This window comes from Triplophysa rosa, linkage group LG19 (assembly GCF_024868665.1).
Source record: "Triplophysa rosa linkage group LG19, Trosa_1v2, whole genome shotgun sequence".
Taxonomy (NCBI): domain Eukaryota; kingdom Metazoa; phylum Chordata; class Actinopteri; order Cypriniformes; family Nemacheilidae; genus Triplophysa; species Triplophysa rosa.
In genome coordinates, this window is record NC_079908.1 from 6,440,915 (window position 1) to 6,457,089 (window position 16,175).

General features: G+C 36.8%; 1 protein-coding gene across 4 annotated transcripts in view; it reads right to left on the reverse strand.

Annotated features, from left to right (window-relative positions):
- Window positions 1-1,600: 1,600 nt before the first annotated feature.
- sgcd (sarcoglycan, delta (dystrophin-associated glycoprotein)) overlaps window positions 1,601-16,175 on the reverse strand; it is a 196,014-nt gene continuing 181,439 nt past the window's right edge. For all 4 annotated transcript variants that reach the window (XM_057360575.1, XM_057360574.1, XM_057360572.1 and 1 more), the window contains exons 7-8: window positions 10,093-10,216; window positions 1,601-5,072 (exon numbers count right to left, since the gene is read on the reverse strand). In XM_057360575.1, coding sequence (XP_057216558.1) covers window positions 4,899-5,072; window positions 10,093-10,216 — 298 coding nt within the window. In that variant the 3' untranslated portion in view covers window positions 1,601-4,898. The remainder of the gene's footprint in view (window positions 5,073-10,092; window positions 10,217-16,175) is intronic.

A 16,175-nucleotide genomic window follows, 5' to 3' on the forward strand; every position in this document is an offset into this window, starting at 1 on the left:
ATCTTTACTTGAAATTTGGAAGAAATATTGTTAGTAGTTCACAGAATGAAACAAAAATTATTATTTTACCTGAACACATACCTATAAATAGTAAATAACAAAACTATTAATTATAATTTTGAAATGGCTGTTTGAAATATTTTTTCCCGTGGCTGTATGCTACTGCAGTAATAGTAATACTGTATATTCTAGGCTATATGCCTGACAGTTTGCAAATTGTGCTGCATACCGTTGCAGTTCACAAAATATTTTCCGGCCTTTCTGTACTGGAGCTGGTTTAAGAGTTTTCATCACGCACAGTCCAAAATTACCTTTAAACACACAATTATGTGCCGTTTTGTGCAATTAATTGCTGCATATTGAACAATTTCGGAAAAATCTGACCAAGTCATTACATTTAATTAACGTTTTAACCGGGCTGTCACTTCTGTAGAGAACCACTTCATTAGAGACAAATTGGCCCAAGGACTTAAAAGAAATCATTCAAGTGATCTAAGAGAAAGTACAGAGAAATCCCCTCCAAACAGCCAGCCAACGCTCAGGATCTCACCTACAGAATCACGCAACACAATTAAACTATGCTACAATACAATTATAACAGCAATGCTTTCTAAATATAATCATATCATATCATGCGTGATAAATATTCATGAATAATGCATTGGCTAAAATAATTAGCGGTTGACAACGCTGAAGTTCACGTGGAGTTCACAGGACGCAACCATGGTTACAGATGCTGTAATTGTCAGTGAAGAATTTCCAAGTTGAGTCTCCGCCGGTGACTTTTGAAATGGCTTGGTCAGCAGTTTTCCAAAGTTTTGTCTTCCAAAGTCAAACCTAAAATTATTTAAATATAGAGTATAGTGTGTGGATGATAAAGGCTGGTAAATCTAAGATTGCTGGTTTGAGCCTCACAGTGCCACCCATGAAATCATTTCCCCGTGTGGTTGCCATGGTTACAGCCCTGAACATTGAACATGTTAAAAGTTGTCATCTTAACACAGCCATTTCCCAAAAATATAACCTCAGTGACTCAGTGAACATTCATAAAAATCAACTACCCTTTTATGTTTTAAATATTAAAACATATGGTGTGATATAGCAAAAACAAAACAAAAAATACCCTCTTGAAATAAGATAAATCTGTCTTATGCTAAATCTCTTATGATAACTATTCATAATATAAAATGTATACGTTTTCCTACATTTTATTTGTCAACTACCCAAATTGCATGAAATGACATTAATAGCTTCCTAACATTTTTCAATTTCAGACACCTCTTATACATACTGTAGTGTTATCTTTTAAAATTGTAGTATTGACAAAGAGAGGTTTTGAATAATATTAATGTACTAGTACATGTATATAGAGAGAGAGTTTAGCCCAGTAAATATTGATGCTTATAAACTTCCAGCAGTCTGAACCACTGGTTGCAATAAAGTTATTATTGTCTTGAATGTTGGAACAGATTCAAATACACAGAGCTGTGTTTAAAATACATTGTGTGACAACAGGCAATTTCTTCCATTGACACGTCTTATATCACAAAAGAAAAGAAAACTTTGTTGCAGTTTTGTCATTTTGAGAAATGTATCCAGCTTTTCTTTGATCAAGTTTATTGTTTCAGTTTAGGTTGCAACTCAATTCATAAATACAAACCGGTATACATTAAGTATAATAAATGTAATATAGACAGCTGACATGTTTCTTTGCATCAATAAATTCCTCTCTACAACCACACGTTTTGCATAGAATGTGTGAGGATTTTCATTATTAATATTACCTCAAAAAAGGAAAAAATCAAAGAAAAACTACAGAAAAACTAGAAAATAAAGAAAAATAAAATAAGTTTCCAGTCTTCAACAAATTGTCAAAGTTTTAATGAGTGAAAGTGTACAACAAAAAACACGTGAGTCTGACTGACCAAAGATAAAACGCTGCATTATTTTTAAGAAACCAAACAAATGAGCCCCAATTTCAACCCAAGGCATTTAGTGTTGTCATATTAGCCATTTACGAGAGGAAAGTCCCTATTTTATTTACACAAATGTATACTTGAGGGAGATTCATCCAGTATATTTTGTCACACACGAAAAGCTAACTTACACTTGAGCTGATGTGTATTTTTATTATCAAAAAATATAGGAAACATTTTGTGCTCCTATTACAAAATTGTACATACACGTAGTTGAGAATTAACATCTTTTTGGAGAAGAGACGAAATTAAAGGCTAAATCTTTTCCTGAACACGCAAAATGGCTGAAGAGAAAATGTTTATTTAGCACAAAATGTAGTTCATCAAACAGAATAAATGGGCACATAAAACAACCAAAGTGTTCGTCCTAAAGTCCTGCTTTTAGTTGAGCTATTCGTGCAAGACAGGGAAATACACTACATAAAAAACAATAGTGTTTTTGCTCTCTGTGGTCATGTCCCATCTTTAAACTAAAACAAAAAAAGTTATGTATCTGTCGATGACTTTAAATCATGCAAAAGATGTTAGACAAGATGAATCAAGCACGTCACACACACGCTATGGAGTTTCAAAATCTCCTGAAAAATCAAAGAAAAAAATCAGATGAAGCCCTTCTGTGATGCTGTGCCGTTCCCCACAGATCTCCCCGTGTCCCTGTCTACTCACAGCATTTAGTATGTTAATAGGACGTCAACAATCGCTAGCTTTTAAATGCAATGATCACAGCTGTCATTCCTCATTGCTTCAAATTTAGTGTGCCAGTGGTAATGAGTTACAGTGAGAATCACATTAGTTATATCAAGGGAATTTTTTTCTTCCTTCAGTGGGATATTATTCATTGGAGTGTGAAATGATTGTAATTATACAGGAGAAAATGTGAAAAAGTGCTTCACGGAGTCGGTCTGAGTCTAATAGGAGTACTTGAGGTTTTTTTATTTTTATTTGGGCAAACGTACAGTCGGGTTCAAAAGTCTGAGACCACGAGTGAAAATGCTTCTGTATGCATAATAAAAAAAGAAAACTATCAGCACACACTTTGACATGATTGAGAATTTAAGAAAATTCAGAATGTCTTTGTATTTGATTCCACATTTGAGGATCTATACTTCATCTCAGTTGGGCTGTTCAACGATTAATCGCATCCAGAATAAAAGTTTGTGATTACATAATATATGTAATGGCTGTGTACTGTGCATATTCATTTCGCATGTATAAACACATACATGGACACATGTATATATTTAGGAAATATTTCCTTGTGTATATATTAATATTAAATTAAAACTTTAAATACATATAAACATTTATTCATTTGTATATTTTTCTTAAATATAAACATGTATGTGTATGTGTTTATAAATACATAATTAATATGCACATTTCACAGACATAGGTTATTAAAAACACACATTTTTATTCTGGATGCGATTAATCGTTAAACAGCCCCACATCTCATCATCGATTTGTCAATTTTTAAAAAATCATCTTGTGTGATTGAATTGAAGAAAAGAGCTGACATGGCCATTCATACAATTTTCATTAGTGACAGAAAACTTTTCCCCTTATTACTTTGTTATAAGACATATGTTGTTTAAATTCCTTACATCCTACAATCCTAACTTTTATTTCTTCAAATTATTTTCTCAAATTAGAATTCCAGCTCAAATTGTTAACATACGTGTATATAACACACATCTGTATAGATTCCAGAGGTGAAGAAAGAAATGAGGTTATGATCTAATTTGTGGTCATTTAGAACTTTAAAACTTTAATTAAACTTGTTAGATTATTAGACAGAGGGTGAAATCAATTACAATCAAACTCATCCATAACAAAGACAAATCCCTCTGTATGATCATGGGAACAGTCATCTTTCAGTTCAATCTTTCAGAGTCTCATTACATGACACAATGACAGCATCAATTTTGGTTGGGTCTCAGCGGTTCGTGTAGCACATTTTAGTTTTCAACCACACACAAGAACACAAAAGTTTAAATCAGTTTTAAAAACACACGGAAACAAATGTTTCCCCCGAACACAACTTATCCTCATTCTGTGCAAAACGAAACAAGCAGAAAAACAAAACTTGAAATCTAAATCACAGATAAGGTTCTCTTCTCCATTCCAAATGAAAGCGATTATCGGCAACATAACGGGTGAGTTAATCTGTTTCTAAACGGGGTCATTAGGTGTCACTGCATTTTTCGCGTAATTAAAAAAAGTTAATTTTCGGGAGCAAAAGGCAAGTAACTGAAATGAATCGAAGTCTCCATGTCTAAATAAAAGTCAGTGGGGTGTGCTTCTTGCCACGAGTGCATTGAATTAAGGCACAGGCGCTGTTCTCCTTTTTGAACAGAAGTGGGCGCACGGGTTGGAGCCCGGTGTGAGCACAGTTTGGATACAGGTGATCACCGTCACAAAGGTTTTCCGTTGGAAGGAAATATCAGATTGGTGTTGCAGATGGCTGTAGTTGGATTTCCAGGAAACGATAAAAATAAAGAGGTTGAATCTGCTGCAAGTCACTTTGGATAGTGTCTGCCGAATAAATGTAGCTGTATTTCTGTATTTCACAGACTTGAATAATAGCACAACATGTGATATTCTGTTTCAAATGATTCTGACTTCAGAAAAGAGGAGAAATGTCATATTTATGTACGATAGCGCCCACAGTCCCGTCTTTATTGAAATGGCTGTAAAAATAGATCAAATCTTAATGAAAAACAAAACATTGGTTTTGGAGCTGATCGGCGACTGTCGTGTTGAATTGTATTCCGGTGATCACCTCAAAAGTTTCTGGTTCCGACGTTGTTTATGAAAAGAGAGGACGTCACTCTGAAAGTATTTTGAGAAAATCCATTGTCAGTTCCGGTTGGATTCTTCAAGAGGAGCCGATCCTCTTCATGTGCGAGTGTGTGTGTATTTTTAGAGGCATACGTTGTTGCTGATCTGGCAGGTAGAGCCAGTTCCTGCTTGTGATAAGAAGAGTTTTCCATTGGGACAGACACACACCTCAAACACAGTCTGTCTGCTTCCAGAGGGGGAGGCCTTTCCCTCGGGCAGGCGTAGGAGCTTGATTTTCTTGGCATCCAAGCTGATCTAAAGAGAGAAGAAAGGAGAATCTGAAACATGTTTCATCATTACACATTATAGCTCTCCTATATACATATTATACTTTGAATAACTTTGTATAATGGCAGAGATACGCTCTGTTCCGAGACCTAGCGAGCTGCCTGCACAGACAGTGCCAATGTATGCCGCCAACACGGATGCACTCGAGAGACTTGAAGCCTTAAGGTAGGTTACTTAACCGTGTAACCTTCTACAGTACTTTGTTGAGGTGAAATCAAATATATGGCAGGATCGAATGCATTTTCCACTAAAAGGGCTATATAAGAATGCCAGACTAAATGGTGGATGACATGAAACAATGTTAATAATGTTGTTAATAAAAATTGTCTGTTGATGTGTTGCATCTATTTCAATTGACTCAGTTAAAGTTTTATGCTGCCTTTAAAGCAGTAGTTCAGGCAAAATTCAAAATTTTCCCATGTTTTACTCACCCTCAAGGCATCCTAAAAGAATATGATTTTCTTCTGGAAGAACAATGCGGTAGTTGTTATAATCCCAAGTATCATTTTACTTCCAAGCGGTAGAATGGGAACGGATGGTAGTTGACTTTTTGAAGGTCCAAAAAGTGCATCCATCGATCAAAGAACGGCTCGACACGGCTCTGTGGTCTTAACAAAGGTCTTCTGAAGCGAACCGATGCGTTTGTTTAAGAGAAATATCCATATTGACAGCGCTATTAACGTTAATGTCTAGCTTCCGTTATCCCTCGGGCTGCGTGTGCACTGATGCTTGCTTTCGTAAGTTCCGGTGACGAACGTGGCATTTTTAGTTTTGAGCCAATAGGACGGCGCTCCTTTATGCGGAAGCATTTGTTACTGTCATTTGCCGGAAAACAAGCATCAGACCGCGCACATCGATTCGCATCAGAAGACCTTTGTTAAGACCACGGAGCCGTATCGAACCGTTCTTTGATCGATGGATGTACTTTTTGTACCTTCAAAAAGTCAACTACCATCCGTTTCCATTCTACCGCTTGGAAGTAAAATGATACTTGGGATTATAAAAACGACTGCATTGTTCTTCCAGAAGAAAATCATATTTGTTTAGGATGCCTTGAGGGTGAGTAAAACTTGGGGAAAGTTTGATTCAGTAGTGAAATATCCCTTTAAAATGCAGCAGCCTACTGTATGTATGCAGCCCATTAGATTTTAACCCACAAACTTTTCGTTTCACAATCTTTAAAAATTCTGTTAACCTAAGGTTCACCAAACCAACATTTTCATTCCACCATACAACATATCCCATCTGCCACAGTGTTCATCTAAGTCAAGTTCCCTAACCTCCAACAACCAACCAATCATAACAGCTCCAGTGACATAAGCACTCCGGAAAGTCTCAGCCAGACAGACTCGTAGCCCTTCGCCCGAGCTGAACCTGTCTCATTTTTCACTTTCTATTTTTCATGGGACTCTCGAGAAAGCATGTATTACCAAGGCTGGGAGAGAAGCTAGTGCGGGTATAAAAAGGTATGAGGAGTCATTACTGACAGCCTCAAGGAAACATTCCCATCAAATGACCTGAAACACCTTTTAAGCAGGGGTCTCAGCTGACTTCTTCAGACATCTGCTAGAGAGCAAAATCTAAGACAGCGACTGCTCTTTTTTTTACTCGGGAGGCGGCTTATGCGCAAACCTCTAGACTAATTGTGGCAGAACTGTCAGGGGGGCACTGAGGACCGGCTTCTACCAGTAAAAGGAAGGGGACAAATGAAAGCGCTCGGGGATATTGGAGAGCAGTATGAGACGGTAAAGTGAAAGTCAAGAAAGCATAACCTCTGACTAAGCGTCCTCATACAAGTCAAATCCCTCTAACGGACTGAGTCTGGGGGGGCATGACTCGCTCATTTATCCTTATTTTGTCAACCTGCAAGTCAAATGGCACGACTCAGGGGTGCAGAAAGTACTACAAATGTCTTTCACACTTTTTTGAAAACACGCAATATTTTTCAAAGATTAATTCACCCAAGAAGAAAGACAGAGATATATCAGTAAATAACGACGTTGGCCTGTTTCTCATTGAATGTTATTTTACAGCATAATTCAAATTGAAATAAAATGTGATAGCTTTGTGTCCCTTTAGAAATTTTCATTTGGCCCTTTGGTTTACACCTGGTGTTAAGGTGTGTTTTGGTTGATCGGATCACAAGTGGACGACAGGTGTAAACGGGATCTAAAACGTTTTGAGTTTGTCCACTTCGACCACTTCCAGAGGTTGTCAAAAACGCATTAGAGCATTCACAAAAGCAGTCACTCTGAAGCTTCACCTATGAACATGATGCATAGGCATTATGGGTGGCGCGCTAGCCAGACGGGATGTAAACTTTGAAGTTTGGTTTGAAGATGAAAAACGTACCAAGCACAACATTCTCTCACCATTCCAGATTTCTAAAGCGAGAAGTATAGTCCGTCCGTGTCCGTGCGCCATCCACATGACGCAGTTTTCGTCATCAGAAGGGTCAGCGGACGTGCCGCGTACAACAGCGCATGCGCGAAAAAAGTGCACTAGTCCACTAGGGGTCAATACACACAGAAAGTGTGCAGTGTGCCGTTGTCGAAGAAGAATGATACAAAACCAACACGCTGAAACTAAGAACAGCAAGCTTAGAAGCATATCCTTCTCCATACAGTTTGGTTGTTGTTCTTGTTGTCTTGCTGTTTGCTCGGATTGTTTGCAATGGCAAAAACACTTCCTCAATCATTAATTTGCAGTGGGTCAGTAAATGACGCGACTCAGCGTTGCCCTCTGACGGTCTGGTAGAGCACACATACTCATTTGTATTGCGCATGTGTTGAACTCGGACGTCCTCGCTTAATCCGTGATGACTATGCGCAGGAAGCTGTGTGGACACGTTTGTGCGCAAGACGGACGCGGAAAGTCAAGTATAACCGGGCCTTAACACACAGTGTTCGGCAGCCGTCAGAGCAGCTGTCTCGGTGTGTTAGTCACCACTCGCAATGCAACCAATGAAATATTGGATTTAAAAATGTATTTTTTAGACTCAAACGATCATCGTTTTCATGATTGAATGTCGCGCCGGGTACTCACGCCCATCCCTATTACCTACAGAGAATTCATAAAGAATAGCACGCTGCTTTATCAGTTTTTACACAAACATTTAAAGATGATAAAGGTAATTATAATTATTAGTGTCAGAGAAAATAGTAAGCCACATATGAAAACACTAACATCGTCAGATCCAAATTTATATAACAAATTAAGACACAATAGCATCAGATGGATGGTCAGTGTGGTAGTAATAAATATTGATTTAAAAGCCATTGGTCAACGGGTTCGGGAAAACATTTCAAGTTTTGTCTACCCTTGCTTTTGAACATGATGCATTTACGATCACATTCATATGCAAACTGCATGTGCTTATTTCATCCATTAGATAAGATCTAAAAACGCTTTTAAACGTTTACCTGCCGCTCCACTCCTAGAAATCAGGACAGAAGTGGTCAAAAGTCAACAAAAGGGATGGATTAAAACACCAGGTGTAAACAGGTACGTCTCTCCTTTGCCCACTTGTAAGCTGATCAACCAAAACGCACCTTAATACTGGGTGTAAACCGGGCCTTTGTCCTCCATGCTTAGCAAAACTCAGGAACTTTTTGGGACATCCACATTTTTTTTAGACACCCTTAAAGGAATGATTCACCCAAAAGTGAACAATGAAGCAAAAAGTCTGACAGAGATTGTCAGTAAATAATGATTTCGAAAGTTCTTTTACAGCTTCTGTAGACTTGAATAACATTCTTAAAAATAAAGGTGCTTCAAAAGCTTCGATACCAGAGAAGAACCTTTTTTGTCTAAATGGTTCCATAAAGAACCTTTAACATCTGAAGAACCTTTATACTTCACAAAAGGTTCTTTGTGGCGAAATAAGGTTCTTCAGATTATAAAAAGGAAAGAAAGAGGTGGTTCTTTAAATCAGGGGTTTTCAAACTGGGGTCCGGGGACCCCCAGGGGGCCTCCAGAAGGTTGCAAGGGTCCCCCAGAAAAATGATAAAAGTCCACAGTGTTTATCTACTTTTTTTGCTATTGATAGTTTCCAGAATTGTTTATATTTGAATCTTTCTAGTGAGTTTTTCTCACTATAGTTTCTTTTTTGGGACTCAAAGTGAAATTGTTGCCGACTATTTAGCTTTAGAAACAATGTGTTGTCTTTATAATATCCTATTTACCTAACATATTTTAAACGTTTCTTTACACAGAAAAAATACAGATTGATATATATTTTAGAAAAGGGGGTCCCTCACAAAAGGTTAATCATATTTGGGGGTCCTTGGCATCATAAAGTTTGAAAACCCCTGCTTTAAATAACCTTTGACTGAATGGTTCTTTGTGGAACCAAAAATGGTTCTTCTCACTGTGAAGAACCTTTTAAGCGCCTTTATTTTAAGAGTGCAATTGTGATCATGATTTTGTCATTTTTTAACATTCCAGTCTCAATTACATAATTCAGAATTCATCTAGAAAAAGATGTTGAAAAAAAAACATGTTTAAAATGAAATGAGGATAAACTATGACAAAATAGTTTCATTTTTAGATGACGCATCACTTTAATGAATACTCCCTATTTATTATTTTTATTGTTACTAAGCCCCTGGCAAAACCTAATATTTTTGTGTTTTTAGATTTACCGCCTAGTTAAATTTCAGCAGCTGCAAATAAGCATTTCATTAATTTGAAAACATATGGCGATCATTTAAAATTCATCACATTTTCTTTCATTCCAACTGTGCCTCTTAAATGATCACCATTTATCACGGCATAAGCAGTCTGTCAATGTTTAATCACTGATATTTAAGTCAAATAACTGTCATGGATGCGTTGTATTTCTGCTTCAGTCTAAAGATGAGCAAGGCATATAAAGCCTGTTGTGATGACAACTAATAGCAGATGATGATGTCACAACACAGTGATGATTAGCTAGCATCCCTTCCACTGTCATGAAGAGCATTAGCCTTGAATGAAGGACCGTTACCTCTCCATCTTTCGACTCCAGACGCAAATCGCTCCTGCAGGTCGCTTGAAAATCACCTGCGTCCGCTTCTATCTTCACACCTTTAGGAGCTTCCATGTATAGTGAACGCGTGGGAGACTCCAGTCTACAGAAAGGATGAGATTGCAAATTGTTATATCTCTCTAGTTCGTGCATCTTCAAATCAGAAGAAAATAGGCCACAAGACAAAATGATTGGCTTCATTTTGTTCCAGCAATGAGGCAGATGAGAATTCTTTTTGTGCGTGACTTGGCATGGAAAACGAGTCCCTGCAGACAACGCAATTTATGCCATATTTTTATATCACCAGATGTAATTGAAAGGTTTTTGAGAAAGACGATGTGAGAATTTTCGGATATTAGGTTACTGAGCTCACAACAAGATCTTTCAAGTGTTCTGAATGATAAAACACTATGAATGTTATGTTTCTAAACAGTGTCTGTACAATCTTGACTACAAAATAAGACTGCAGTTTGAGTTTGAAAATATAATTTTGCATACGCACTCTTAAAATAGAAGTTTGAAATATAGATGGTCTTACGTTACACTTCATATACAGCCGCGGAACAATTAAGAGATCATTCCAAATTTGTATTTCAAATCAGCATTTCTAGATGTATTGTGGTCATTCCAGTCCAGTGTCTGATGAATTTCAACAAAATGAAACCACAGGAGTGACAGAAAGTCATCCAACAGCAATGTGAAAGACTTTTTTGTTGTTGAATTTTTCCTAAATGCATGTACAAATAATATGACTGTTGTATTGCTTAAAAGTAAATATGAACTTGTTTTCTTTGCAGTATTTGAGATCTGAAAATATACAGAGCATCTTTTCTGTTATTTTCAACTGTTTCTCCAGTTTTTATTTTCTGCAAAGAATGCAAAATTAAACAATATTTTTATTTGAAATTTAGAAGAAATATTGTTAATAGTTCACAGAAACAAAAACGATCATTTTACCTAAACACATAAATAGTAATTTTTTAAATCAGAAAAATGGTCTCTGAAATGGTGTCTTAAATTTTCCGCGGCTGTATAATGTGCTATAGAGTATATAGTTAAAATAACACAAACAATCACCCTAAAACTTGTCTACAATCATATGATAAGATAATAACCTGTCTACAATCATATGATAAGATAATAGACAAACAATATTTACTATTTTTCATGATGTGAGGTGAGAGAAACAGAAACAGGAGGCGCAAATTTGCCTCAATTTGACACAAATCTGTGTTGCCTGAATAACTATTGCACAATATGCAGATAACAAAATAACAAAAAAGTCAAGACAAAGAACATTACTAAAAACAATAAATGCAAACAGAATGATAAAAATAAAGAAAGAATTCCCTGTTTTATGCAAAAGCCACATGGTAAAAGACATTGATCTGTAGTTAATGACTCATGAATACAGGGCAGCTCAGATTAGCATTTTTGTAGGAGACGGAGAAACTAAAGTGTGGAACACAGTGAATCTAAGCGAGGCCAATCTGATGCAAATGAGCAGTAATAATGGCCAAGATGTTGGGGGAGAAGTAGTAAAATCATTTTACACAGCAACAGTAGCCTGGACGGACACGCCAAAAGAGCCTTTTAGACATGTGATGTGAGAGATCATTTGGATTTTAAATAAAACAAATAGGAGTAAATTTAGGATCATTAGCTTGATCAAACATGAAAGTGCCCTTCATTACTCTGAACCCCGCATTCATCTCTCTGAATTTCAAGCCAAGCATCTGTGAGATACGGCCATTCAAAGTTAAGTGGAACAGCAGCACAGGTGCTGTTAAAAGGGAAATTTAAGCATCTTAGGAAACACTGCGCTGACGCACGGCAGTGGCACCCACCAGTTATTAAAGAGATTTGACTAATTTGTTGCAAAAGTAAAAACAGAGAAAATCTCATTTACCCCCTCTTGAGTTTGAGAGAACTAATAGGAAAGGGACCACATAAGTTGAATGTGTTATTATTCCCGGCATAGGAAATCTATTAAAATGTGAAATAAGATGTTACAAATCTGTTTGATCATTTTGAAAATTAGCTGCAGGTTGACATCCTCATCAATTGTAAGTTAACCCTCCATGCCAAATCTAGCAGTGATTATTCATTTCTGTTCTGTTGGTTTCCACAGGGGTGTCACAGAACACCATACTGACAATAAACGTGATATTAAAAACTATGATTATTGATAACATGTTAAAGGTACAATGCGGGATGTTTTGTATGATCTATTAACAGAAATGCAATATAACATACAAAACTGTGTCTTTAGACGTGTATAAAAACCTTACGTAATGAAAAGCTATGTTTTTATTACCTTAGAATAAACCAGTTGTATCTACACAGGGAGCGGGCCTATCTACATGGAATTTGTTATGTTGCGCAGCCATGTTTTGTACAGTAAGCTCTAACGGACAAACAGCTCTACAGAGCGCGTTTCGTATATGTTGGTCTTCGTGTGTGTTTTTAGACGCAGCTTGCATCATCACTGAGTTGAAGACGCACAAAGTAGTAAGTCGTAGTACAGAGAGAAGGAGTAGTCGTCATCTAGCTGAAGCAATTGATTGTTCTGTCTTAGAAGTTTTGATAAAATGGAGGACCATGCGTATTGTGCACAAGAGCCGACAGAGCGTGAATCTCCATTGTCAAAGAAGCGCAAACGTGATGCTGCCAGACGAATTAGAGACAAACGGCGGCAGAAATCCAGGATAAACATCGGTGTATCTATTACCAGATGGAAGGCACTGTTGAGAGACAAATGTTTTCAAGGCGACGCCGAAGTTGCCTGTTTTCTGCTAGACTGGTAAGATAATTCAACATTTTCAATGTTTCAACTTTTTCAATGTTTACCAAACAACTGTTTTGTTGAAACGGTAACGTTAGCATTTTATACAAATGGCCATATAACCTCCGAATAATAATGTTTTTCCATCCCTGCGATACGTACTCAGGTTGTTCCTGACTTTACAAAGGGGGAGACAAACGTCTACTAACTTACACCTAACTGCCTATGTCGCTGTCAGATCAAACGCTTTGAACAGCATTGCTATTTACGATTAGCTAACTTTAGTTACTTCACTACTCTCAGCGTATACTAGATAGCACGCAAGAAATATATCTAATTATAGAATTGTAACAGTAACTTTCGCAATAGAATACATGTTAAATGATTAATTACGTTAATATATTGCCTTACCTTTGTAAAGAAACATCGTTGCTTGTATCACTGCTATCCGCTGTCTCAGTAGACGACATCTTTTTTTACTGTTGCGGCCACCGTCGTAATTCGAAAGGGAGGGGTGAGCAATTGACTCAGAGATTCGTTGCAAAACTATAATACAACGCTAGTGGCCGCTGATTTTCAAGAAATGCGCCTTTAATTGCACACGTATAATAATATTGTAAACTATACAGAACCCATTTAAAATGTTGCGTTAAGAGTCACAATGGTTCCAAACTCTTTCTCTCTGCCTCTCCATACACTTGTATTCTAAATATGATTGATTGACCAAATAACAAATAAAACAGGAAATAAAAAATGATGAATTTGCCTTGTTTAAAGAAAACATTTGGATAGATATTGTGATGTGAAATTAATAAGAAATATTTGTTACAGTGACCAAAATATCATATTTACTTGCCTACAATGAAGCATTTTCATTAGTTTTTTAAATGTTAAGCTCAACTGTTTCTTACAGTTTTACAAAACGTTGCCAGTCACTTACAGCATATTTTGACCACAAAACCAGTCATAGGGGTTAATTTTTTGAAATACATCATTTGAAAGCTTTTGTTTTTTGTTTGTTATGATAGGACAATGTTTGGCCAAGATACAACTATTTGAAAAATATTGAGAATATCCCCTTTAAAGTCGGCATGAAATTAAAAATGATAATTCTAATTGGCTTACACAGTGTTGCAGTATTTATTATAAATTATTTATCAGTGCACATCATTCTTTTTTTTTTTTTTAAGTTTATTTGCACTAGTAATCTTAGTAAATCTGAGTAAAGCCATGTCTGAATTTGAAATCATAGTGAAATTGATGGTGGAAATCAAACTTTGACGCTCGTTCAAACTTTAGCCTGGTTTTTATAGACTGGGTCACATATAGGCCACTTTGTAAGATGTAAACAATGCTGTTTCAGTTTTTTAACACCACACACACCTTTGAACAAAATACAACCAATTATATAATTATATATGTGAGAAAAAAGTACAAATAAATCCCTGAAACCGGGTGTAAACAGTGTTTACATCTTGCAAAGTGGTCTGTAGCTTCTTAGAACCTTGGAAATGTGAAAAGTTCATGTGAATGTGAATTTGATTAATTTTTAACAATTCTAATACTCAGGTTGCTTCAATGGGCTTTTAATAATATATTAATTAATTGTTCATTTAAATGAGCAAGAGTTGTTACCTTTTACCCTATTATTACCCTGTTACCTTATTAAAACTATGCTGTTTTATTCACAAAGTTGAGTGTTCTCTGTAACTTTTTTAGTATTGCACAAGAAGCGAATTAGCCTTCTCAAGTCAAGATATAGTACACAGTCTTAATGATTACATTCCCTCTAAAACCCAACAAATGTAGAAATTTCTATTTACATCAAAGATGTATTTAGGGTTTTTTAACATATGCTATGTTTAGATGGGGTGTACCCATGCTGTACCTCATACTGGGATATTGCGTCATTAGGTTATTGATGGCTTATCAATAATTTTTATTAACATTGATTCAATGTTTGCTTGCTATCAGGGTAGTAACGTTTCTATGGTTACTGTAGATGGCTACAAGCTAGTTAACTGAGTTAACACTAAATATAAATCTAACCATGGCCACTTAATTCGTACTTTAACACCTTAAGTCTGTAAAGAAGCAAGTATACAAAAATAAAATGGTTAACTAATCTCGTTGACCATCCATGATGTTTTAATCTTGACCATCACCTTTGCGCTTCAGGAGGTGTAGATTGATGATCACAGACGTCCAATCACATGACTTCCGGAAAAGGGAAAGTAACCAATGCCATTTGAGGTTACAGTTACAACAGCATGTCCCGCCCCACGACTGCCAAAAATAAAAGTGTTCGCACGAACAAAAGCAGCAGGTGAGAGAGGATGTAGCACGAGACTATTGGAAATGGTTATGCGTATCCTATGTGAGACGGCCTCGCGCGCGAGAGCTTGTATTGCGCGCACAAAAGATGACATGCGCACACGAGGGCTTGTATTGTGTGCACAGATGTAATGCACGCACAGATATAATGCGCACGAGAGGGTTTCAAACCAGCTGTTTCATTTCGTGTAGGTCCGCTATCCTCTCGTTTAAGTACTCTGTCGTGCGCGCCAGCATCAGCAGCAATACGCTCGGTTCTTTTAGGCATTAAAATTCCACCATACCTACCCCGTCAAAACGACCTCTTCACTTCTGGTCACGAGGAACGGTGCGAGGGCGGGGCTTCAATTACATTTACATGTAGTCATTTAGCAGACGCCTTAACCAAAGCGACTTACAAAGAGTTTAAGGAGCAATAAGCGATATGTCATACAGGAGCAAAAATACAATGGTGCTAATACAAAGTTACTAGTTTCAACAAAATCTAGACCAATACCTGTTGAGAGAAAGAGGTAGTGGTTCAATGATTGACTGATTACAAACTGGTTTACAAATCTGACTCCAATTTGTTGGCAACACCCAACTTTCAACGATCCAATCAGTACTCGATGAACGAGATCAAGTCCCGCCCTACATTTTTTCTCATTTCAGAAGTTGTTTCAATCGGATCTACGTCACGGTACGGAGAAAAAGACAATCGCTACTTCCGTTTAATGCCGATTTTAAGTTTACCATCACAGGCACTCTAGCAGGTCGTTGCTAACAAGTTTGTTTAAATGTTCTCTAAATTTACATAATATCTTCATGGAACATGATCTTTACTTAATATTCTAATGGTTTTTACCATAAAAGACAAATAGATCATTTTGACCCATCCAATGTATCGTTGGCTATTGCTACAAATATACCCGTGCTACTTATGATTGGTTTTGTGGTCCAGGGT